A 25,575-nucleotide genomic window follows, 5' to 3' on the forward strand; every position below is an offset into this window, starting at 1 on the left:
GAATAGAATAAAATGCAACTTGTGACTTGGGAGGTAGAAGCAGGAAGATCAGGAGTTCAGAGTTCAATCTGGGTTACATGAGACTCTGTCTCAAAAACAAATTGTGGACTACATTAGCACACTTTCCTTGCCTTCAACTTTTTAGTGGTCTAGAAGGCATATAAATAATCACATGATCAGCTGAAAAAAATGGAAGTGTGCACAAGATACCTATGTTGCCCAAGGAAGGATTAATTCTATAGGGAACAAGCTGAGAGATGGCCAGAAAAGACTCTAAGGAAGGGGAAGCCAAACAAATGAATCAGGGGGGCTGGAGAGATGGCTCAGAGGTTAAGAGTACTGGCTGCTCTTCCAGAGCTCCTGAGTTCAGTTCCTAGCAACCATTTGTTATGAGATATGGCGCTTTCTTCTGGCCTGCAGGCATACATACAAACAGAAAACTATACATAATAAATAAATCTTTAAAAAAAATGAATCAGAGCTGATCAAAATTCCTCCACACAGTACACAGTCCTGTGGTGGATAAGATAGATTTCCATAACGATTAATAGTAGTGAAAAATGAGAGCACACCTGTATCAGCCCCCTTGAATCACTGATGTTCAGTTACTTGATTTTAGTTGATTTTACATGTCACTAACTTAAAAATGTATTATTGTGTGTGAGAGTGTGCACACAATTCTGTCACTGCACAGGTGTGCAGGTCAGTTTTCTCCTTCCGTTCTGGTTCCAGGGATCAAACTCGGGTTGTCAGGCTCACACAATAAGCATTTTTACCCGCTGAGCCATCTCATTTGCACTAAAATCACTAATTTTAAAAAGCACACAGCTGAGCATTGTGTTATTAGTCTCCCACTAGCCTTGCTGTTGAAAACCCTCTGATATGTGGATCATACTAATAATCCATAGTCTTGTGGGCTACCTCCCCATCATGGGCTTGAAAGCTGCCTATATTGAAAGAACTGACTCTTCACTTGGGCCTCTGCAAATGGTCTGATGAGTTCCTGCTTGTTAGTCAGAGAGCCAAACATGCATGTATCTGACAGAAAACTATGAAGAGAACTCCAGTTTTCTCGTATCATGCAGGAAGTCTGATTCCATCCCTGGTATCACAGGAGGAAATGTAAAACTTGTCTTTGTGCAGCGTGCCCATTGATTGCTTCACCACCAGTCACCTTTCCCCGACCTTAGACCATCCTGCTGCTGTTTTTTCAAATGCTCCAAGGTACATGTGGAGGTCAGAGGACGTTTGGAGTCGGTTTCTTCTTTCCACCATGCCATGTGGGTCCCAGGGATGGAACTGAGGCCAGGTGTCAGGCTTGAAATGCTGAGCTAACAGGTGTCTTTATCTTATACATATTCCTTATGGTCCCCTCTGGTGGAAGGTCTGAAGCTTGGGTCCATCATTTCCTCCTATCTGGTCACTTGATGTATAAATTCATATTCTTTTGTTTGTTTTTAAAGACAAGGTTTTTCTGTGTAGCCCTGGATGTCCTGGAATTTGCTCTGTAGAGCAGGCTAGCCTTGAATTCAGAGAATCACCTGCCTCTGTCTCCCAAGTGCTAGGATTAACCTCTTATTCTGTCACAAAAGTCATCCTTTCCAGGTTTAGCATACTGTGCAGTGCACAGGTTCTGATTCAATAGTAAATTCAAACATCGAAGCAGCCCTCTTCTCCGAAGACTTTATGGAGCAGACCCTGTCATTTCTTGCCAGCTCTGGGCTTGAAGCCTCCACAGCTCTCACTTTGCAGTGGGCTTTGGGGGAAGGCATGGTGCCTGAATGATCATACTTAGTTAAAAGCCAGAGATCTGATCCTGAGTCCTAACTAAAGGGCCTGTGCAGGAGAAGGGAGGACATGGAGGGCAGAAGTTTGTACTATAATTAGTTCTAGGAGTAACATAGCTGGGGGAGGGAGAAGAGTACAGCCTGCAACTATTTTAAGCAAGCTGTGATTGACAGGACATGTGTACCGGACTGTACTGATCCCAGGCCCAAGTTGCCTGCCTATGGTGTGTGGTGTGGGGGGGAGGCCTGGGTCGGCAGGAGCAGGACAGCCAGACAGGCAGGTCGGACGGGGTACCAGCACCTCAACTTCTCTCTCAGGGGCACTGTCCAAACTTCGGGGGCCACAGGTCAAGCTGTGCGATGGGTGCTGAGGAGGAGGTGCAGGTCACATTAGCAGGGGGAGCACCCTGGGGCTTCCGGCTTCAGGGGGGGGCTGAACAGAAGAAACCTTTACAGGTATCCAAGGTAAGGGTGAGCCCCTAAAATGGTGTTTTGTAGAGAAGGGAACCCAAGGGAACTTGGGAAAAGTCATGTGGTGGCCTTCTGGGCCAGTGGGGGTGGGCAGAGTGGAAGGTTGTGAAGAAGAGGTGGTGGGCAGGTGGGCAGGTTAGCATGCTCAAGGCTATTGGGGAGCAGACTGTGACCACAACCTCCAGAAGGACTATTAGCAAAGCCAATTCTGGTTTCAGGGAGCAGAGCAAAAGGAAGGCCCTGCTTCAGCACTGTGGGAGAAGAGGCTGAGTCTGGTCATCCAGTACTTGCTCCCTTATGTGTGTGAGCTTCTCTACTCCAAACTCCAGGAATGTAGGGAAGGTTCTAATTTCTCTCTGACTAACTGATATGTGACAAGTTAAGGCAGTCTCTCCCAGCCCAGCCCAGCCCAACCCAACCCTGCCCTGCCCTGCCCTACCCTACCCTGCCAATGCCTTCAGTGCTCCTCTTTCCCGAAGTCATATCCCTTTTCTTAGTAGGCAAGATTAGGTGCTAGACTTGCTGATAAAGTCATTAGCCTTATGGTTTCACCCGACAGACCTAGTTTTCTGGGCTGTAAAATGTGGGTAATGACACTACCCAGCTTATAAACCATTCTAAGAATTAGGTGCAATATTTCATACAGTGCACAGTGCCTAACATTTCAGTGAGAACTCAATAAATGATAACCCTGTGTCACAATCTCCCAGAATACCTCCTTAGTCACATCCCAGATGTCTTCCTATCCTGTTTGCCTACAAAACAAAACAGAAAACCCCTCTTACATGGGTCCTTTTTACCCTTTCACTGCATTCCCACTGGAGCTCTCCATGATCCACAATCTCTCCTCCTCACATCTCAGATCCGAAGACGAAGCCAGGCTGGAAGAGCCGGACTCCGAGAGAGGGACCAGCTCTTGGCGATCAATGGAGTTTCCTGCACCAACTTCTCCCATGCCAGTGCCATGACCCTCATCGATGCTTCAGGGCATCAGCTTGTCCTTACTGTGAGGAGGTATGGAGCCCCCCCCACACACACACACACTTTTCTCTAGCCTAGGTCTCTTCTTGTCTGTCTTAGCTCTGTCTCACTGGCCTGGCTTTAGTAACTAACAAGTGTCTATTTCTGGTTATTTTTTCTACTGGAGAATGTCTGTATATACCTCCCGATGGAATGTATCTGCAACTGAGGGATGGGGCGTTGAGAGGAATTTGAGTGAGGGGTGACTTCAGTCCTTGGCCCATCTCCTTATGCCATCCTCCTCAGAGCCTCCAGGTCCCCCCTACCCCTGCATTCCTATCCCACCTATTCCAGCCATATGCCAGTTTCCTTTTCCCACTGCCTTGCCCCTTCATCCCCTCCAGAGCTGTTAGTTCTGTAGCCATCGGTCCCTCTTTCAAATTCTGTCATCTTTTCCAACCAGGGTATCAGATGAAGGGTCTGTGAGATCTCCGTCTCCAGGGGGGCTTCGGGTGCTGTCACCCCTATCTCCACTGAGTCCTGAGCCCCCGGGTGCTCCTGCTCCCCAGGCTTTTCAACCTGGGAGCCTTCGCTCACCTCCTGACAGTGAAGCTTACTATGGAGAGACAGACAGCGATGTTGACGGCCCTGCCACACAGGAGAAGCCCCGCCGAACCCGCCGCCGAGGTCCCACAAGGCCCTCCCTTCCAGGAGCCCCACCTGATGAGGTGTACCTGTCTGACAGCCCTGCAGAACCAGCACCTGCTAAAACTGGCTCTCCCAGCCAGGGTGACAGCCGTGTGAGCTCCCCATCTTGGGAGGAAGGCACAGCCCTTCAGCCGCCACCAGCGGAAGCACTTCTGTTACCCCATGGTCCACTGCGGCCTGGTCCTCATCTCATCCCTATGGTGGGTCCTGTCCCCCACCCAGTGGGAGAAGATCTTACTACCACCTACACCCAGAAGGCCAAGCAAGCCAGTGAGTGCCTGAAATCTTTTGTTCTCAGTCAGGGTCCTAAATCTGCGTCTTCACATCCACACATCCTGGCTACCTCATGTTCCCCGGAAACAGTCTTTGGGACAAGTTGAGAAGAATAATGAAGGAAAGGGGAATAATTTTACTCAGGGTCCCTAGTTATCTTAGTTATAATTATTATCTTATATGACTTAGTGGCTCAGTTCAAACTAAGAACAGCCACTAGAGGGGAAATGGGGAGGGTCCTGAAGTTTGTGGTAGTGGATGTGGTTTAGCTAGGCGTCAGTATAGAGGGAGGAGGAGATTCCAGGCAGGGAGTGCCTGTAAGCAGGGCCAGGGTATAGGGGCTTTTTACAATGTTAACTGTAGGTGCAGTATGAATGCTGCTTTTGATACTTGTGAGTTCATTTGGGATTCCTGGGGACTAACAAGTTGCTGGGGGTAATCATGAGACTGCTGGGAGTAGGGAAGGGATTGTTTTTTTGTTTGTTTGGTTTTTTTTAATCTCAGGCAAGAATGTAGGCCTGGGCAGAAAAGGCCAGTTCCATTTTTATCAGGTTCTTGCTATTTTGATGTGAGCTATGGAATGGGATCTAGTAAAGTTCCTCTCTCTCCCATGCCTCCAATTCCCCTTCCACAGACTTCTTTTTTTGATACTTCTGAAATCTTAGGATTTGCTCTCTCAAGTTACCTTTCCTCTCTTCCACCATTTCTGATTCTCACTTCAAGGAGTTTTATGTCTTTGAATTTGCATAGAGACTAAAAGCGTGGGAGTTTATAATCTCACCACCCTGAGTGTCACATATCCTACAAAGAAATTCCAGATGCATGCTCAAGATCCCATTCTTATCCCTAATTCTCATTTTAGCACCCCTCCCTTCCCATCATGCTGGGCAAGAGTCTATGTAGTGGCTCAGGCTTATTTTTAGCTAAGCCAATCTCACAGCCCAGAGAGGGTGGGGTGAGGGGAAGGGGAGGCAGGTGCCCATGTCTATCACACCAGGCGTTGTGGGACAGGGAAAGAAGGGAGGGGGACAGGTTCTAAAAACAGCTCAGTGAGCTCATTCAGCTGCCAGCTCTGGGGACAAGACAAAGGGGCTTTAAAAGGCCTTGGGGGTGGCCCAAGCTGGTCCTGCTCCAGCCAGCACTGCCTTTCTCAGCATGGAGGCCGTTGAGCCCATCATCGAAGAGTCCCCCAGCCAAGCCACCTGTGACAAAGCCCCAGCTCCTGAGCTCCAAGACCCATTCTATGCAGGTATTACCCTATCCCAACTCAAGGGAGTTCTGGGGGCTAGAGCAGAGGGCAACGTCTCAACCGTGTAGGAAGTGTGGGTGTGTGGGTGTGTGGGTGGGTGGGTGGGGGTTGGGAAAGGCCACACTCTCTCATCCTTTTTTGCTGTCTTTTTCTTCATTCTTTCAGGAAAATGTCACCACCCCTTTCTCATAATGGGTTGATGCTAAGAATACATGGCAAGGGGTTTATGACCACATGAGCTGTGGGAAGTTCATAGGAAAAGAGTGAGAACTGGGAGTGCACTGCGAATGCATGGAGACATGTATGTGCAGATCTGGGAGGAGATATGTAAGAATAAGAACGTGTCGTACAGGGGCAGCTTACATCAGGAAAGCATAATGGCTGCTCACATGGGCCTTGCCAGTGTGTCAAGTGTTGTTTACTATTTCACTGTGTTCAGAGGTAGCCATTATCATCCTCATTTACGGGCATGGAAAGTAAATGGCTGAGGTGAAGTAATTCTCCCAGAACTAAAGTCTGACTCCCGTGTCTATTCTCTCACGCATAGTACTATTCTGTGTTATACACGTGGGGACAAAAGGAATGAGAGCCCTAATTAGAAAGCAGCTTGGTATCTTGAGAGGAAAAGTAGATGGAATGTTAAGAATTTTCCAGGAGGAACTGGGGAATCACAGAGCAGAAAGTATCCATGTCCAGGGCGGGGTCTTATAGCAGAGCAGGCCTTCCCACTTCCTGGCCCCACCTCCTCAGGCCCCAGAAAGCATATGAAATCAGCCCTGGTTCTTCAGCACACAGACTTTCTCCTGCCCTCTTAACGGTGTGCTGCTCTTATGAGTTCTCTACTTCAAAGGCTGGGCAAATGGAAGCTGAAACATTTCTAGCCTCCAAAGCTGTCTACCTCAGAGCCAACACCAGCCTGTGAGAAAGGAGAATGTATTTACCTGGTGACCTCGAAATCCCCTAAAGATGTAGGGGGTTGCCTTGGAGAGCCGCACTCTGGCTTTTTCTGCAACTTGGATCCAAGATTACCCTGGATGCGAGTAGTAGCGGTAACAAACAAGTGTTCTAGCAGCAGGGAGAGCCAAGATCAGTTCTAAAGTCCTGTCTGCACTATAACCAGAGTCTCTGTAGGGAAAACTCTGGGAAGAGCTACCTGGATGTATTAGGTATATAGATGTATTTGACAGCTCTGTATTTGTATGAGGGTATAAGTATATGTGAACTGATGAGTATGTAAGCTGGGACAATTGTGAACATGAGAAGTACAATGGAGAAAATGTCCCCCATAGCGGGTTCTCAGGAGTCAATGTTAACACAGTGGAGGGAGCTATGACTAGGAGTGTTTATGGTGTGAGTGACTTTATGGGTGGAATTGTAAATGGAGAACCTCATACTAAGAATCTTTGTGTTGGGCTGGGCATGGAGGTGCACACCTTTAATTCTAGCACTTGGGGGGCAGCAGCAGCTGAATCTCTGTGAGTTCGAGGTCAGCCTGGTCTACATAGGGAGTTCTAGGACAAGCCAGGGCTATGTACAGAGAATGTCAAAAACAAAAAAATCTGTGTGTCTGGTTATAGGGGGAATAGGGGTGAGGAGTCTGCATACATAGTATGATGGGAGAAACGTGTCCCTTCTTTTCTCTCTCTGGAACTGGTTCTGCCAACCTTAGAATAACACCTCCCCCACCCCACTGGCAGTCAAGAATGGGAGGCAGGTGAAGAATGTGTGGAGTGGATAAGGCTCATCTCCTGGAAAATACGAGTGCAATAGAGGGGACAGAAGAGCTGTGTATGAACAGTGTTGCTGTCCTTGGTTTCACCTTTTCCCTCCACTCTGTCTCCAAGTCAGAGGACTTTGCCGCAGGCAAGAGATATTGTGGGTCCTTTCAGTGGAAAAAAAAAAAAACAAAACAGGAGGTAAGATCTTTGGGGAGCAGAATTAGAATAGGCGGCAAAGCCCCCTGATCAATCTACCTCTTGATCTCCTCAGAACTGCAACGTGCAGAAAGCCTACAAGAGAAGAGCGTGAAGGAGGCCAAGACCAAATGCCGGACCATTGCATCCCTGCTAACAGCAGCCCCCAACCCTCACTCCAAGGGGGTGCTTATGTTTAAGAAACGGCGGCAGAGAGCCAAGAAGTACACCCTAGTGAGTTTCGGGGCTGCAGCTGGGACAGGAACAGAAGAGGAGGACGGCATCCCCCCAACGAGTGAGTCGGAGTTGGACGAAGAGGCCTTCTCGGACGCCCGCAGCCTTACCAATCAATCCGACTGGGACAGCCCTTATCTGGACATGGAGCTGGCCAGGGCTGCTTCAGGAACAACAGAGAGTCAGAGCTCCGGGCTGGGAGGGAAGTTGAGCGAGGTCTCTGGGCGAGGGGTTCAGCTCTTTGAACAACAGCGCCAGCGGGCCGCCTCCAGTACCCAGGAGCTGACTCAGGTGGGCCCAGCAGCCATGCTAAATGGGCAGGGTCTGCAGTCACCACCTCGCGCTCAGAGTGCTCCCCCAGAGGCAGCTGTGCTCCCACTCGGGCCTTTGCCGGCCCCTACAGCCAACCCTAGCCCCTTCTTCCCGGATGGTGGAGCCCCCAGCCCAGCGCCAAGTATCTTTAACAGGTCAGCGAGGCCTTTTACCCCAGGTTTACAAGGACAAAGGTCAGGTACCACCTCAGTGATTTTCCGGCCCTTAGCCCCTAAGAAGGTGAATGAAGGACTGCGAGCCACCAGCCCTGCCCCGTCCCCCTTCGTGACCCCTCTTCAGGGGCCCACCTCTCTGCCCAGCTTCACCACAGTGGTGCCCGGCCACACGTCGGTCCCCGGGGCTCCCATCACCCCACGCTCCTCCGGTCCTGTAACCGCTACCAGCTCCCTGTACATCCCAGCCCCGAGCCGGCCCGTCACGCCAGGAGGCGCCCCAGAGCCTCCCACTCCTCCAAGCGCGGCTGCCATGACCTCCACCGCTTCCATTTTCTTGTCCGCGCCCCTGAGAAGCTCTGTGCGCCCGGAGGCGCCGGGTCCCGTGGTCCCCGAGTCTGTCAGCGCTCGGGAGCAGCGCATCTCTGTGCCAGCTGCCCGCACTGGCATCCTGCAGGAGGCCCGACGCCGGGGCACCCGGAAGCAGATGTTCCGGCCGGGAAAGGAAGAGACGAAGAACTCGCCCAACCCGGAGCTGCTATCGCTGGTGCAGAACCTGGATGAAAAACCTCGAGCGGGTGGTGCGGAATCTGGTCCAGAGGAGGACGCTTTAAGCCTCGGAGCCGAAGCCTGTAACTTTATGCAGCCACTAGGGGGCAGGAGTTACAAGACCTTGTCTCAAGTGGCACCGAAAACCCCGCCTCCAATGGCTCCCAAAACCCCACCCCCTACAACTCCTAAGACCCCACCCCCTGTGGCTCCTAAACCCGCCTCTCGAGGGCTCCTTGATGGGCTAGTGAATGGGTCGACCCCTCTGGCTGGAATCCCTGAGCTCCCAAGGCTGCAGGGGAGGGGTGGGGAGCTTTTTGCCAAGAGGCAAAGCCGTGCGGATAGGTACGTGGTGGAAGCTACACCTGGCGCTAGCCTTAACCATGGCTTTCGTCCTAGAAGTCCTTCTCCCACACCCTCACTGCCCCCATCGTGGAAATACTCACCCAACATCCGTGCCCCGCCCCCTATTGCTTACAACCCACTCCTCTCACCCTTTTTCCCCCAAGCTGCCCGAACTCTCCCCAATAAGGCCCAATCCCAGGGTCCTCGGGCGACCCCCAAGCAGGGCATCAAGGCTCTGGATTTCATGCGACATCAGCCGTACCAACTTAAAACTGCCATGTTCTGTTTTGACGAGGTTCCTTCAACTCCTGGCCCCACTTCAGGTCCTCCCAAAACTGCCCGAGTCCAGGAGATCCGCAGATTCTCCACTCCGGCACCCCAGCCCACTGCAGAACCCTTGGCTCCCACTGTGCTTGCCCCCAGAGCGGCTACCACATTGGACGAACCAATTTGGAGGGCAGAGCTGGCCTCACCCCCTGTCCCTAACCCAGACTATCCTCAAGAGTCTCCCAGGAGCTTTGCCGCCACCCCCAGCTCCTGCGGTTTCCAGGTAGCCAGGCCCCGGTTCTCAGCCACCAGAACAGGGTTGCAGGCTCATGTGTGGAGGCCTGGGGCAGGGCACCAGTGAACAGGGAATAGGTCCCAGGACCAAGTAATGGAACTTAAGAGTCCCAGAAGTTTCTTCGGCTTTATCCTACCGGCTTTTTCTCCCCGTGTCGCCTCTTGCCGGAGATAGCGTTCTCCTTCAGTTTCCCCAACTCCCTACTGCTGCTTTTTAACCTATTATCTCTGTTTTGATATCTTCTCTGTATTTCTCTGCCGGGATCTCTGGTTTCTCCACCCTGAGGTCTCAGGTCTTTTTCTTTTTCTTTTCACTTTCATTTGCATTTCTCTCTGTGGGCAGCACTTTAGCGTTAGGCAAAAAGCTCACCACCAGGCAAGCAACCCAGGTACTGAACCCCTCCACACTCCTCACTCGGTGTGTGTCTATGTGTGTGTGTGTGTGTGTGTGTGTGTTTGCGTGTGTGCGTGCAGATGTGCTTTCACAAATGTGTGTGGTTAGGATCTGCTCTGGAAAGGCATCAAATAACCATACATGTGCGCTTCTCTGGAGACAAAGTAAGAGGGGAGTTCTTTTCCTTCTACTGGAAGGGTCAGATAGCTCCACAGGGAGTCCTTCAGGGAACAAGAGTTTAACTGAGGAAAAGCCCCTAGAAGAGGACTGTCTGTAGCAGAGACACAGCATTGTGATACTAATGAGTCTGACAGTTTTCATGGGTGTGAGTTAGACAAGCTAGACCTGGAATAAGACTAGGAATTCTATTTCTTTGAATTTCAAGGAGTTAGCAACCAGGGTCCTGTGCTGAGCAAGTCAGTATCCAGAAAGTAAAAAAAGAAAATTTCTTCTGAACTGCTGAAGACAAAAAGGATGGTGAATAGAGACAGAGTGGATGGGGAGAGTGAGGCAAAAACCAGGAGCAGGGCTGACGTGAGTGAACGTGACCAAAAAAAGGGAGAGAGTAAAGTTGGGCAAAGAGAAACACCTATGTGTGAGGGAGCATTGAGGGGCAGTCTGAGCCCAGGAGAATGCATGCATTTGTCAGAGCAAAGGTGAGGACGTGTGCTGAATGTTGGAGTTTGGTGGCTGTCAATCTGGCCTTCCCCGGCTGCAACTAACCCTGACTACCTGGGAAAGGCAGGGAGACACCGGGCCCAACCCTCTTGTTTGTCCCACCCTACCCAAGGAAGCCCAGCTTTTCTTCCTGTTTAGCTTCAGGTCCTAATTTCTGTTCCCAGAAGAGTAAGGACTCTGCTTCCATGAAGACCACCGCCAGCCATACTTGCTGTTTGACCTGGAAATTGATCTTTTCCTTTGCAATGTTGGGTGCCACAATTCTTTGGTTTGTGCACAAGAATAAAAGCATGCCCACACCTTCTGTTGCTGTCATCTCTTCTGGTTTTATGCCCAACTCTGAGGCTTCTCTAACCCAGTTTGCTGATGTGATCCCAGCTGAGTCTCTTCCTGCCCTCCTACCAATTGTCTTGCTTTGACCCAATCGTCTTCACCACTCCTCTTGGTTTCTGTCCCTGCACTCGCCACCTTGAGCTTCTCCCTCTTCTTCAGGAAGCTCATGCTTTCTAAGTGAGGCTCAGTTTGCACAACTGAGAGTAATTGGAAAGGCTCTCAGAGCCCTCACCTCAGCCATCGACATTTCCTGGCTCCTTGGAGGAAGTAGCTATGTTAAACATTCTCTGGGAATCATGCAAAGGGACTGCAGTGACAGGTGTAGGAGGTATGGAACAGAGAAGAAAAAGAGTGTGCCCTGAGACTAAAATAGAGACTGTGGGGACTGACTGGAGTGAGAGACAGAAGGTGTCATTACTGAGCTTACCAGAAGGGGGCATGTTTGTGCCAATAACCAGATGCTCCCAAGCAACTCTGAGAATTCCAAAGGAAGGGTTGAGACAGCATAGGTTAAATAGCATGTCTTGATATATTTTGTTTCAGGTGTTGGGTAATAGGAGATCAGGCTTTGAGTTTTGTTTAGACAGGGATGTAGTACTAATAACAAAGATACCTTTCATTATTGACATTTTTTCTTCTGTTTCCTTGGGTTGGGAGGAAATGGACCAAAGATGAAAAGTCTGGGCAGTGGCCACCTGCTGTGGTGTGTGTGTGTGGGGACTGTCAGCCCCCAGTTGAAGCATGATAAGAATAGTATGGAAGCAGGGTGTGGTCAGGAAGGATGGGGGTGGGGGCTCACAGAGGGAAGGTGCATTCTGGAAGCTTCAAAAACCACTTCCTGTAAAGTATGGGAACAAGTATGGTCATGGTGGTGTGTCCGTGAATATAAACAGAGTACAATGATACATATGTAAAAGATAAATAAACCTTTGGGGGGGCGGGGACAAGATTTTTCTGTGTAGCCCTGGCTGTCCTTAAGTATAGAGAGCCACCTGCCTCTGCTTCCTGAGTACTGGGATTAAAATCATGTACTACCATGCCTGGGCTCAAGAAACCTATGTTTCCTAAATTCACCCATACACACACCCCCCCCCAAAAAAAAAAAAAGTCAATTCCTTAGGCAGCAGTATTAAGGCAAGAGGCACAAAAGCAGCTGGTTTCAGACCAGGAGCAGATGATGAGGGAGTATTCAGGGTATCACTGCAGCTGCTGAGACCGTGGTTCTCAAGCTTTCTGATGCTGCGACCCTTTAATACGCCTCATGTTGTGCTGACCACTAACCATAACATTTTGTTGCTGCTTCAAAACTGTAGTTTTGTGGCTGTTATGAACCTAATGTAAATATCTGACATGCAGGATACCTGATATGCTGTCCCTGTGAAAGGGCCATGACCCACAGGTTGAGAACTGCTGTGTTAAGAGGAAAGAGAAGGAGTGAAGCTGACAGACCTTTGCCACATCATCTCCTCTGGGCTTGACTAAGTTGGTTCCTTGTCCCACCAAGATCTATCCCTCAGGAAGAAAGCCTACCTATTCAAGGAGTTTCAAAGCAACTCCACTGTGAAAATCTCCACCCCCCAAATGCACCCCTGGGTCCCTCAAGCCCTGACCTGGGATGGCCGAGTGGCCCACCAATATTGTTTTCTGGTTTTGTTTTTTCCTTTACCTACTCTTAACTTTTACCAGCTACTTACTGTCTGTCTCCTCTCTCCCTCTGCCTTAAATTGCCTCCTGAAATGCTTCTCAGGATCTAAGGCTCAAGGTTGGAAGAGGCCACCCCTCAGCCGACTAATCACTGGCTCAGACAGTCTGGTGGGAGAAGCTAGTAGGCTTTGCCCATTCCTGAACATTGGGCAAGGAGGGTAGGAGCTTGGTTTCAGGGTCTCAGTACCCCCTGTGCCATTTGAGCTGCTTGTTCTCATCGTCTCTATTAATAGCCACCATCCCTCCCCCACTGCCGGTGCTGCCCCTACACTTGCCCAGCTCAGGTTCTCAGTCAGTCACAGCAGCGCAGTCCTCCAAAGCTGCTGGACCCCAGGGTGAACTGACCACCAACTGAGGCGGCTGGTAAGTCTGTCGCTCTATGGTATGCAGGGGCAGGAGCCCACTCTTTCCACCTCTTTGTCTGTGATTGTGATCCTTCATCCTAGGGGAGTGGCCTCTCTCCTCATCTCTGCCCAGCTCTCAGCTGTCCAGTTGGAGCCACAGAGTTGGAAACAAATGGACCTAAGGAGTTGGGTGGAATTAAGATGGGTGGGGAGGTACCCGAGGAATGGGAAGGGGGGGCTGAGACCCTGGGAGGTTGGTAGAGTGTATCTGTACTTCTGAGACAAGACTCCACAGAAAACTGCATGAGCGTTAAGGACAAATTGAAGTTCATGTTTTTCCCTAGCTTGTCGCCATCCACAGCCAAATCTTATTACTATGTTTCTGTCCCCTCACAATTCTCTACTGTTATATATGATATCGCTGAACTGACATCTGTCAGTGCTCAGATGCCCTCAGTTCACTCTCCACCCCAGCTCTGCAGCTTGGGATAGGAGTGCCTGAAGGAACAAGGAACACACCCATGACCTCTCAGGCCAAGTTCCAGTTGGCCTCCTGGCAGAACAACAACCTCTCCTTCCTATGGAGACTGTCTTGGCTGAATCTCCTTAACACCAGCAGAGCATTTCTTTACCCCTTGGACCTTGAGGGAAGCCTGAGGAGGAGACCAGAGTCTGGAGCCATAGCTGTAGGCTGATACCCCAATACAAATAATCGCTTTAAATCATGCCAGGCCAAGAAACCTGGGTGCACTGCCCTGCCAGGGTTGTTGTCTTTGAAACAGCTCTCGCCTCCCCCCCCACAGGATCTATGGAAAATGGGCACTGGAGGATGGTAAGAGGTAGGGAAAAGGGGGCAGCTCTGCCTCCTGTTCTGATTCCAAAGAAAACAAGTCCTAAGACAGCGGAGTTTTACCATTTGGGAGGAATACACACTTCTGTGAAAACCTGAGAGTTGGATGGCATACCTTAGTGGTAGAGAACCTGCGTGGCATAATGAAGCCTTGAATTCAATCCTCAGCACTGGAGAAACACACACACACACACACACACACACACACACACACACACACACACACACACACACTCCGAAGAAACTTTGTTCTTAACCCCAAGTTAAGGAGTACTGAAGCTTCGAGGTGGTGGCACATGCCAACTTGGGAGGCAGAGGCAGATTGGGCAAGGAGGGTAGGAGCTTGGTTTGAGGATCTCTTGAGTTTGAGGCTAGCCTGGTCTACACAGCCAGTTCCAGGACACAGGACAGTCAGGGCTACACAGAGAAACCCTGTCTCAAAAAAAAAAAAAAATTAAGAAAAAGAAGATTCTTCTTCAAGCCTGCTTCCCACTCCTTCCAGGTCAAGTCCATTTCCATCATGCCGCTCTCGGGAACCCCGGCCCCTAACAAGAGGAGGAAACCCAGCAAACTGATCATGGAGCTCACCGGAGGTAGGGCATGCTTGTAGCTCCCTAGTGCCTGACTTTTAAGAGCACCCATGACTCGGGAGTCCCAGAAATTACATAAGACTGGATATAAGTCAGAGTGAAAATACAGGAGGAATTCCAGCCACGGAAGGTGTGGGAGACAGAAGTGATGGGAGGGGTAAGAAGGGCAAGGAGAGAGAAGCAGGAAGAATTCCACATTTACTCTGCATCCTCCACCCTTGCCACTGGTTATTCTGAGACAGCACCCAGCTACACTACTCAGCCAGGCCCAGGGCCACAGGACACAAGCTAGACCTCACCAAATGGTTAACTTCCTTATTTCTTTCTAAGTGCTAGAGAACTTGTGTAAGCATTTAAAATAGGAAACTGGGCAGGCATACTCCCCAGGGATGTAAACGAGTTACCAGGTGTGAAGTTCTCCTGATACTTCTGGAGCCAGAGTTCACTGAATCAAAAAGAAAAAAAATAAGGATCTGTATTTAGAGAGGGGCAACTGCACATGATATTGGACTATCAGCTTCCTCCCAAGCTATAATTTCTCCAGTGACCTCTGTCTACAATATTCCCTTACACTTGTTCTCTTCCACTCCAAGCCCATATTCTTTGTAGCCCTGTTTACTTCTCTACTCTAGTACTCCGACTGTATATGCCCTGAACCCTTGTTCCTGTGTATTCTCTCTAACTCCAAACCAGGAAATCAAGACTTCTCATGGAGTGTGATGATGGCCTATGCCTTTAATCCCAGTGATCAGGGGGCAGAGGCAGGCTGATTTGTGAGTTCAATGCCAACCTGGTCTAACAGTGAATTCTGGGCCACTCTGGGTTACATAGTGAAACCCTGGACCCCCCCTCTCTCTCTTAAAATATTTAAAAGATACACAAATGAGACAAAAACCTCTCATAAACTAGGCAGAACTTGGTCAGATCACAGAATTTTGCCTCTAAATGATCTCTTTGACTATACACTCAGCTATGGGTGGAGGTTCTTCTCTGAGTCCAGAAAGCCTTAATTTCCTCTATCGCCCCTTCTCCACCTCCTGGACAAGGTGGACGGGAGAACTCAGGCCTGAACCTGGGCAAGAAGATCAGTGTCCCAAGGGATGTGATGTTGGAGGAGCTGTCATTACTTACCAACCGAGGCTCCAAGATGTTCAAGCTGCGGCAGATGAGGGTGGAGAAATTTATCTATGAGAACCACCCGGATGTTTTCTCTGACAGCTCAATGGTGAGTATGGATGTGACCAACTCTCTCACAGCCCAGTGCCTTTTCTGACAGCCTCTCAGCGGGCCCTAAGTTCCCCAAATACCACCCACTTCCTCTCCATGAGAAATGATAAGTTCATTAAGTCCCGTACATGTATTACATTCCCAGCAGCTCTAGGGTGGGTTGCAGCCCATTTCTGAATCTTAGTCCTCATCTTAGAGCCAGTGCAGGCTGAGGAGTACCACACCCAGAGGAAAATTCCTTCCCAGTGTGGGTAAGTGTTAAAATAGGGTTGCCAGATAAAACACGGGACACCCGTCCTGTATTTTGAAGTTAAGATACACAATGAATATTTTCTTTTAGTGAAGTATGTTCTTTGTAATATTGGGACATAAAAATAAAACAAGCATCAAAAACTACAGAATCTCGGGGCTGACTGTATAGTTGAGTGGCAGAGCAGGTGCTTAGAATGCATGGAACCCTAGGTTTCATTTCCATTGCTCCCAATGAAGACATCAAGACATTGAGACACCAAAGGTCAAACAGAGTATCCAGTTACATTTGACCTCCAAGTCTACACAATGAGCTGGACCACTGAGGAGGCTGAGGAAGATTGCTTATGAGTTGGCTAAGTTTTTACAGCGAACACCTGTCTTTTTTTCTTTTTTCTGTAAATATGTTGCCTGTAACATGTAACATTTTAGACATACAATATAAGAAGCCTGGCGTTGGTGACGGCTTTTAATCCCAGCACTTGGGAGGCAGAGGAAGGCAGATCTCTGTGAGTCCGAGGCCAGCCTGGTCTCCAGAGCGAGTGCCAGGATAGGCTCCAAAGCTACACAGAGAAACCCTGTCTGGAAAAAAAAAAAAAAAAACCCAAAAAAACAAACAAAAAAACCAAAAAAACAAAAACAAAAACAAAAAACAATATAAGATTTGAATAATACATTTTTGTTTGTTTTGTTTTTCGAGACAGGGTTTCTCTGTGTAGCTTTGGAGCCTGTCCTGGCACTTGCTTTGTAGACCAGTGGCCTCGAACTCACAGAGCTCTGCTTGCTTCTGTCTTCTGAGTGCTGGGTGTGTTACATTTTAAATTTAAATACATAACAAATACTTTCTTAATGTAAACTTGTCCCATTAAATACTTAGGGCATATTTATACTAAAAATATTGTTCTATACCTGAACATAAAATGTAAGTAGTAGTGTGTAATTTTGTTTGTTAAATCTGGCAATGTTAGGAGAGTCTAATAAGTTTCTATAGCCATCTTCCTTTTGAATAAATCTTTTTTTAAGGTTCAGTCTCTTCTTTAAGGGTGCCTAACAGGGAACTAAACCCTCTTTCTCTAAGACAACATATGTTCCAGGCAGGCTTCTCCAAAGAAAGAGGAGGAGGATGGGAGAGAGGTCAGGCACAGGACGTTACAGCCAAGGAGGAGGGGACCAGTTCCATTTCCTCTCTTCCTCCTCCACCTCCTCTGGGTGGCTGGGACAGTGGAAATAGATGCCTACATGGATATGGCCAAGGCAGGAGTGCCTGTCATTAGCTCTTATGCAGAATCAAAGTCAAAGTGCTGAGTGGGTCATATCTAACTTTAGGAGACCCAAAGGCCTCCTCTCGGTTGGGTCTGGTTACAACTGGGTGGAGCATGGGGCTACTCGGTAAGGTGGCCAGGAGGGCCTCCTCAAGGAGTTGGTGGGGGTTATTTTTAGGCTTTGGAGCCAAAACCAGTGTTGCCCTTTTGGCCATCCTCCCCCGCTTCACCTGTTATAGTTTCACTGTGAGAAAGTTCTGGTCTCATAGGCAATCAATAGGGGGGTGAGAGAGAGAGGAGCATGGAACGAGCGTGTTCTCACTGCTGAACAAACTGTGAAGGGGAGGAATGGAGATCTTTTTGCTTTTTTCAAATTAAAATTGTCTTTTCCCTTGAAACTCATCCTTGTAGTTCCTTGTTGAGGAGATGTCTTCATTTGCTTTGCCTTGTCAAGATAGGAAGGGGGAGTGGGAAATGAGCTGCCTTATTCTGAGGTATAAACCTTTGCAGGAATGTAATTCCCTCAGGCTGAATATCGTCTATGCAGCTATTAGAGAGGATTTCTCAGAAATTTGGGATCTTCTGGCTAGTCCTTAACCCCAGTCAATCCTCCTTGTATATGTACTTCTGTCTTTGTGTACTTCGCATTCCCATTGCTAACCTTCCTCTTGCTTTCTATTTTCTTCCTAGGATCACTTCCAGAAGTTCCTTCCCACAGTGGGAGGACAACTGGAGACAGCGGGTCAGGGGTTCTCCTACGGCAAGGGTAGCAGTGGAGGGCAGGCCGGGGGCAGTGGCTCTGCTGGACAGTATGGCTCTGACCAACACCATCAGCAGGGCTCTGGCTTTGGAGCTGGGGGTGCAGGTGGTCCTGGGGGCCAAGCTGGCAGAAGAGGAGCTTCTGGTACAGCAGGGACTGGAGAGCCAGGAACAGGCAAGCATTCTCACTAGAAATAGCACATCTGGTCCCTAGAGCAGAGATGTCCCTAGGAATGGGGGCCTTCTGGGGATATGGGAAGTGAGAGAATGAGGCATCTTGGACCCAGAAGTTATCCAGGATGCAGCAATGTGTCTATTCTACTCACAGTCTTATCTTATAGTTATTTTTTTCTGGCTTCTCAGATTCAGCCACAGATCTCACCCCAGACTACCATTATGTTATAAACCACATACAGCCAGGTGGTGGTGGCACATGCCTTTAGTCCCAGCACTTGGGAGGCAGAGACAGGTGAATCTTTGAGAGTTTGAGACCAGCCTGGTCTACAAGAGCAAGTTCCAGGACAGCCTCCAAAGCCACAGAGAAACTCTGTCTTAAAAAAACTAAAGAAAAAAACCAAAAACCACATACAATTCCTAGGATGTTATACCTCTGGCCTCTAGACTCAGCAACTTCCCTAGTGGGGTATGGGCTTAGCTTTCATTAGCTACCAATAACAGCTGCTATTATTTGATTTACTTTTCTCTCTCATGATTACCAGGTGACCAGGCAGGTGGAGAAGGAAAACATGTCACTGTGTTCAAGACTTACATTTCCCCATGGGATCGGGCCATGGGAGTTGACCCTCAGCAAAAAGTGGAACTTGGCATTGACCTGTTGGCATATGGGGCCAAAGCTGAACTCCCCAAATATAAGTCTTTCAACAGGTAGGTAGTGGAAAGAAACCAGATGTATTCCACTGTGGTGTTTTCTGTGTTTTACTTGGTATGGGATTATATTTAAATGTTTCAGAAAAACCAAGGAGATATGGGACCCTCAGAGAAGCTCTCTGAGCTTTTGCTTCTTACAGCAGTGTGGTGGAGGAAAGATCTGTTAGGAAGCAAGAGCTATGCAAGTTCACTGATCAGCAGTTTTGGCTCTTTTGAGCTTTGCTTTCTTTGAAGGTAAAATGAGGATACTACATTTTGTGGTTGGAGGCTTCTTCTGGCTCCCACCCATTCAATGTGACAATGCCTTTACTCTCCCTACAAGATACTGGTATTTCTTTGTACCCTGCTCCAAGTTATTGTTTTAGAATTAGGCATTGTAGACCATGGGTAGGAGATCTGTGTGAGAGCAAGTTGAGGAAGGTCTACAGAAGTGCTTTTGCATTTGATTGTTAATTCCTCCCAGCCAGGTCATCCACTCCCCTTTGAGAGTAGAGCTAGAGAGGGCAAACACATTGTAATCTAAGATGGTCTCGTACTATTGGGCCTACAGCATTTGGGGCCACTTTTTCTAAAATGTCGGTGTATGTCACAACCATCCATGAGGCCATTCAGAGTCCACTAGACTCCATTCATCACTAACTCCAGAGAGAGAAGCAAGCCAGGGATGTGGGGGTGTTGAGGAAGAAGAACCAGGATCACAGAATCAATCTCTAGATACAATTTGTAGACTCCCTTTCCTTAAAATAGGGTAATATGTCATTGGTAAGGTACTGTTTCTTTTATTCTGGTTCTTAATTATGTAACATGTCCCCCTTCCAGGACAGCAATGCCCTACGGTGGCTATGAGAAGGCCTCCAAACGCATGACCTTCCAGATGCCCAAGTTTGACCTGGGGCCTCTGCTGAGTGAACCCCTGGTCCTCTACAACCAGAACCTCTCCAACAGGCCTTCTTTCAATCGAACACCTATACCCTGGTTGAGCTCTGGGGAGCCTGTAGACTACACCGTGGATATTGGCATCCCCTTGGATGGAGAAACAGAGGAGCTGTGAAGCGTTTTCCCCTGTAATTCACATCATTTCCCCTCTTTGCTTCCAATTTGAGAGGGGATGTTGGACAGGATTCCCAACTGTTGCTCCAGTATCCTTGTGGCAGTGGAGGGTGAAGGGTGGGAGCCACTGCCTTTCTCCCCTTCCTTCAAGTTCAACTCCAAAGCACTCCTCCTCACCAGCTCAGAGATATAGCTCAGAGTTCCCATTCTGTTGTTCCACATGGCATCTGCTCTTTCATGGGATTTTCTCTGCCACCAGTAACAAAGTCAATAAACTTCAAGGAAACCAACTCATTCTCCCTCTGATATTTGAAGGCTGATGGAAATGGAGGCTGATGATGCACAAAGACCAACTAAAGCTAAATGCTAAACACTCATTGCTCAGACTTTCAGACCATGCTTGAGCTTCAGTTGCTTCCATACACCCACCCACACCAACCAAACCACATTCACCAGGTATAAACAAAGACATATCGGCCACTATCACATGAGATAGATTCTCATGTGTAAAACAGTCCACATGTGTATAAAGCTAAGAAGCTATTGTACACTGATTAGGAAATAAATGTTGGTAAGACTGTATTTGTTATCTTTTTGTGTAGCCACTTAGAAGCTAGGAAACACCAGGAGAGGAAAATGGAGTGTTAAGAAAGTAAAAGTTCACCAGGCGTTGGTGGCTCATGCCTTTAATACCATCACTCGGGAGGTAGAGGCAGGCAGATCTCTGTGAGTTCGAGACCAGCCTGATCTACAAGAGCTAGTTCCAGGATAGCCTCCAAAGCCACAGAGAAACCCTGTCTCGAAAAATCAAAAAAGAAAAAAGAAAAAAAAAAAAAAGAAAGTATAGGTGGTGGTAGTACACACCTTTAATACCAGCATTTGTGATGCAGAAGTAGGTGGATTTCTGTGAGTCTGTGAGTTCCAGGCCAGGCTGGTCTACAAATCTACACAGAGAAACCCTGTCTCAAAAAACAGCAAAAAGTCTTCTTTTCTAATTTGTTTTGACTACTAAATCCTTTTTCATTTTAGAGACCAGCCTAGGCTACTTAAGAGCCTATGGGGGGGGGTGAAGAAGCTTTTGGAGAATTCCTGTGTTCTTTAAACGTCTAAACTCTATATGTGCATTTTCCTAAGAAGTTTTGCACAATTTGATGATTCCCTAAAATGCCTGATATAAGGTTTGGATGGAAATAGTTCATTTAGATGATAAAATCCAAGCAGAATAAGGGAGGAGAAAGCCAATAACGGGTGTTTTAGGTAATGGAGGCTGAAACCCACTGGAAATCTCAGCTAGCCATACTACTCCAAGAACTCCAAGAATGCTCATGACTGGTGACAGCAGTATCTGAGGAACTTGAAAGTGGGCGTGTGCCTTGCCCTGGTCTGAGTTGCTAGCATTTGGGAGGAACAGGAGGATCATGGGAAATTTGAGGCCTGTCCAGGTACAAAGTGAATTCTAGGCCAGCCAAAGAGGTCTACACAGCAAGACCCTATCTCAAACAATGGCAACAAAACCCAAAGAAACAAAAAATGAAATGCAAATGAATGTGGTGGCTCAGGCCTATAATCACAGTACCCTTACTCAGGCAGCAGGATTCTTGAGTTCAAAGTGAATTTCAGGATTGGGGCTTGGAAGGAAGGAAAAAAAGAATAAATGCAAATTAGGGCTGAGAGCCTATTTAATAATTTTCTCCAGGTGATCTCTAGATGTTGGAGAACTCTGAGAAACATTACAATAAAACATACCTCAGAACAGGCCCCTCAGGAGTAAAGAAATAAGAGTATTTAGCCACCAAATTTCATTCTCACTGCTTGCTGATGTTACAAATTGGTGCTTCTATATAAAGAAAGTTAATAGAATATAATTGCAGTTCAGAAATTCTAAAAAAAAGTATTTTAAAAGATTTGTTTTATGTATGTGTGTCCGTGTTGTATGTACACCATGTTCATGCAATGCCTGAGAAGGCCAGAAGAGGGCATCATCCTCCCTGGAACTGGAGTTACAGATGTGTTAGCTAGGAACTGAACTCAGGCCCTCTGCAAGGGCAAGTGCTCTTAACTGCTGATCCATCTCTCTGTCCCTAAAGTAACTCTAAAGTTTTGAATTGCACACTATTCTAGCTGCATGATGAAAATAATGCTAACCTACACTGTTTCCTTTCTGTAGTGTGTCCAGGCTATAAAAGCTGTTCTCTCATTAGAAGTCATCCTAGTTATACTACTGACATACAGTAGTGCAGTGTTCTTAGTCAATAATTTGGTGTATTACTATGATTATTCTATTTTATTAATTATCACTACTTTCTATAAATTAGACTTTATTTTTGTGGCACTGAGGATCATACTTAGGGTTTCATGAAAGTTAAAAAGTGTTCCACCACTGAACTATATCACCAGCCCTATAAATTAAAACTCTGTCATAGGTATGCAACTATAAAAAAAAAAGTATATTCAGTATTTGGTACCATCTGCAGTTTTAGGCATGGGGAGACGTTCAGACCATGTTCCCTGCAGATAAAGGAGAAACAATACTTTGTCCAGATACCCTGAGATAGGAGGTGCTATGAGCTTTTCCCAGTTGGAATATGCCTTGGAATTGGCTGAGATAATATAGGGAGGGCACAGATAGGTTTGCAATGAGTTTTTAGTTTTTGCCAGATTCTCAAACTTGTAAGATTGTAGTGCCTCCCTGCTAAGATAGAGAATTATTTTTTGGTTTTTTGTTTTTGTTTTTTTGCTGTTTTATTGTGACAAGGTCTTATGTATCCCAGGTTGTCCTGTAACTTGATATAGCTGAGGTTGACCTTGAACTTTTGATTCTGCTGGTTACATTTATCATGTGCAGATTATAAGCAAGCATGCATCACCATGCCCTGTTTATGCAGTGTTGGGGACCAAACCCAGGGCTGTGAGACTCCACCAACTGAACTCAATTCCTACACTTGCATCCTTCTTTGGATACAGGTTAAACACATCCTAAGTGGAGTGCTCTGCCACATAGCTACATCCCTCAGGCCAGCCTATATTTCTTTTTTATTTGTTCTTTGAGAATTTCGTACAGTCATCCTCACCTTTCCTCTCCAACACTTCCTGGATCCATCCCTCCTCTTGTGGTGATATTTTGTTTATGATCTAACAAATAAAGCTTGCCTGAAGATCAAAGTGCAAAGCTAGCTACACTAGTTAGCCATAGAGGCCAGGCAGTGGTGGTACACAACTTTAATCCCAGCACTTGGGAGACAGAGGCAGACGGACCTCTGTTAGTTCAAGGCCACCCTGAGCTACAAGAAATCGATCCAGTCTAAAGAGAAACAGAGCTCACACAAAGGTGACCTCAGCACTTGGGATCCCATACCTTTAATCCCAGCAGTTGAGAGGAGGAGACAGGAGCTCAGTGCAATCCGAGGTTTGGTGGAGACAGATGCAGTCTAGAAATGCAATCTGAGGACAGGATCGTCTTTTCAGTCTGAGCATTGGTAGAGGTGAGAACTCTCTGGGGGCTGGCCGATTTGCTTCTCTGATCTTCAGCTTTAATCCCAGTATCTATCTCTGGGTTTTTATTATTAAGACCAACTAGAATTCACACCACCTAATTTTGTGTCTTCCCCTGCCCCCACATCAAGGCCTGTTTATGCTGCCAAATAAGCATGGATGTGATGCCTTCTACTGACGCCTGGGTGACTTATGGGGGTTACACTTTTAGAGAAAATTGACTTTTCATCTCCCAGAAGCTACAATGCCAGTAGGTTGAGTATAGGTGGGACTTTATGTATGCCAAAATCCCCTCTCCATGCTGGGATTTGGTCGGGCTTGGGCTAGCACAGGCCTTTGCATGCTGTCACAACTATGTGCAGCTGTCTTGCTGTGTCCAGACGATGGTTTCCTTGCAGTCATCCACTGCCTCTGGCTCTTACACTCTTTTTGCCTCCTCTTCTGAAACAATCCCTTGCTTTTAGAAGAGGAGTGTTCCTTTTTTTTTTTTAAAGTTATTTTAAAATTATGTGTATGTGTTTATGTATTGTGTACTCATGAGTGCAGCTGCCCCTAGAGGCCAGAAGGGAGTGTTGGACAGGGGGCTGTGAGTCACCTGATATTGGTGCTGGGATCCAAGTTCAGGTCCTCTGGAAGAGCAGTATAGTCCCTTAACTACTGAGTCTCAACTCTAACCCTCATCTATATTTGCTTTATTTTTTGGTTTAAAGAGTTAGGTTTTTAATTTATTTTTATTTGTTTTAGGTTTTGCCTGCATGTATGTCTGTGTGAGGGTGTCAGATCTTGGAGGCTGTCGTGGAACTCGATCTGTAGACCAGGCTGGCCTCAAACTCAGAGATCCACCTGCCTCTGCCTCCCAAGTGCTAGGAATAAAAGTGTGTGTACCACCATCGAGCTGTATTCTTTAACATATGTTTATTGTATGCCTGTTTATTTTAGGTTCTACATTAGGCCAAGGAGGTACAAATACTCCCCATGAAATAAAGAGCTTTCATAGTCAATCATGAATTATTAAATTAGTCCCTTAAAGTGGGGAGAGTGTGCCCAGCATCTGCTAGATAATCACTAAAAACCCAGAAACTGGGCTGGGTGGTGGCACACACCTTTAATCTTGGTACTCAGGAGATTAGGAGGAATCTTGGTACTCAGGAGGCAGGGAACTCTCTGTGAGTTTGAGAGGCTTGGTCTACAGAGTGAGTTCCAGAACAGGCTCCAAAGTTACATAGAGAAACCATGTCTTGAAAAACAAAACAAAAACTCCAAAAACCTAGAAACTGAGTATTTTTCAAAGATCAAAGCTTCTGAGATAAAAAAAAAAAAAGACAAAAAAATCATGACAATTAAAAAAATTTACAGGGAGCCAGAATGATTGTGAAATCATTTCTTTTGTAGTTAAGTCTACTTAGAAGACAATGTTCAGAAGCAGTGACAGTGGCCTAATATATAAAAGTGTACACCTGTATAAGATCTAGACAGAAATCTAATCATATCCTCAGGTTTTACTATCTCTTTACCAGCAGTTTAAGTGTGGCTTCTGCAGCCAGGCACAAGAGTGCATGCCTACAATCCAAGCATTCTGGAGGAAGTGGTAGGAAGACAATAAACTTCAGTCCAGTCTGACTAAAAGGCACAGAGTGAAAGGCCATCCTGAACTACAGTGAGATCCTGACTTAAAAAACTAAGGCTAGATGGACATAGTGGTACACACCTTTAAGTTCAGCTTTTGGGAGGCAGATGCAGGTGGTTCTCTGTGGGTTCTAGGTCAGCCTGTTAATTCCAGGACAGCCAGGATTACACATTGAAACAAAAACTACCAACAAGCAAAAATGTAAAGGCTGGCTGGCGCTTGTGAGATGGTTTAGTGGATAAAGGGGTAAGCCAGATGACTTGAGTTCCTCAGAATCCACACAGTGGAAGGAGAAATCTGACTTCTGCAGATTGTCCTTCTGTGCTTCCCATTCCCAATTAAATGTGATGGAATTTTTATTGACAATGATTTAACACAAAGAGCTGGGTGGTGGTGGCCTACACCTTTGAGTTTGAGGACAGCCTGGTCTACAGAGCCAGTTCCAGGACAGCCAGAGCTACCCAGAGAAACCCTGTCTTGAAACCACCTCCCTACAAAAAAAGGAAAAAATAAAAGATGAAATGAGCAATTAATGCCTGAGTTTGTAGCAGACTGATGGAGAGCTTGAGCAGCTTCCTTGGGTTTCATTTACT

General features: G+C 47.3%; 2 protein-coding genes across 3 annotated transcripts; both read left to right on the plus strand.

Annotated features, from left to right (window-relative positions):
• Positions 1-2,147: 2,147 nt before the first annotated feature.
• Synpo2l (synaptopodin 2 like) lies at positions 2,148-10,911 on the plus strand. 2 transcript variants are annotated; one of them, XM_027387549.2, is made up of 4 exons: positions 2,148-2,252; positions 3,121-3,272; positions 3,682-4,196; positions 7,438-10,911. In XM_027387549.2, the coding sequence occupies exons 1-4, from the start codon at positions 2,148-2,150 to the stop codon at positions 9,600-9,602; spliced, it is 2,937 nt and encodes a 978-aa protein (XP_027243350.1). In that variant the 3' UTR covers positions 9,603-10,911. The 2 variants fall into 2 exon arrangements, with proteins under 2 accessions (XP_027243350.1, XP_035309123.1); XM_035453232.1 differs by lacking the exons at positions 2,148-2,252; positions 3,121-3,272; positions 3,682-4,196 and adding an exon at positions 5,222-5,448.
• Positions 10,912-14,358: 3,447 nt separating this feature from the next.
• On the plus strand, positions 14,359-20,144 carry Myoz1 (myozenin 1). The gene is made up of 5 exons (XM_035453474.1): positions 14,359-14,431; positions 15,475-15,653; positions 17,857-18,100; positions 18,645-18,810; positions 19,633-20,144. Exons 1-5 carry the CDS (start codon positions 14,359-14,361, stop codon positions 19,862-19,864), a joined length of 894 nt encoding a protein of 297 aa, XP_035309365.1. The 3' UTR covers positions 19,865-20,144.
• The last annotated feature ends 5,431 nt before the right edge of the window (positions 20,145-25,575 follow it).

Source organism: Cricetulus griseus, assembly GCF_003668045.3.
Source record: "Cricetulus griseus strain 17A/GY chromosome 1 unlocalized genomic scaffold, alternate assembly CriGri-PICRH-1.0 chr1_1, whole genome shotgun sequence".
Taxonomy (NCBI): Eukaryota; Metazoa; Chordata; class Mammalia; order Rodentia; family Cricetidae; genus Cricetulus; species Cricetulus griseus.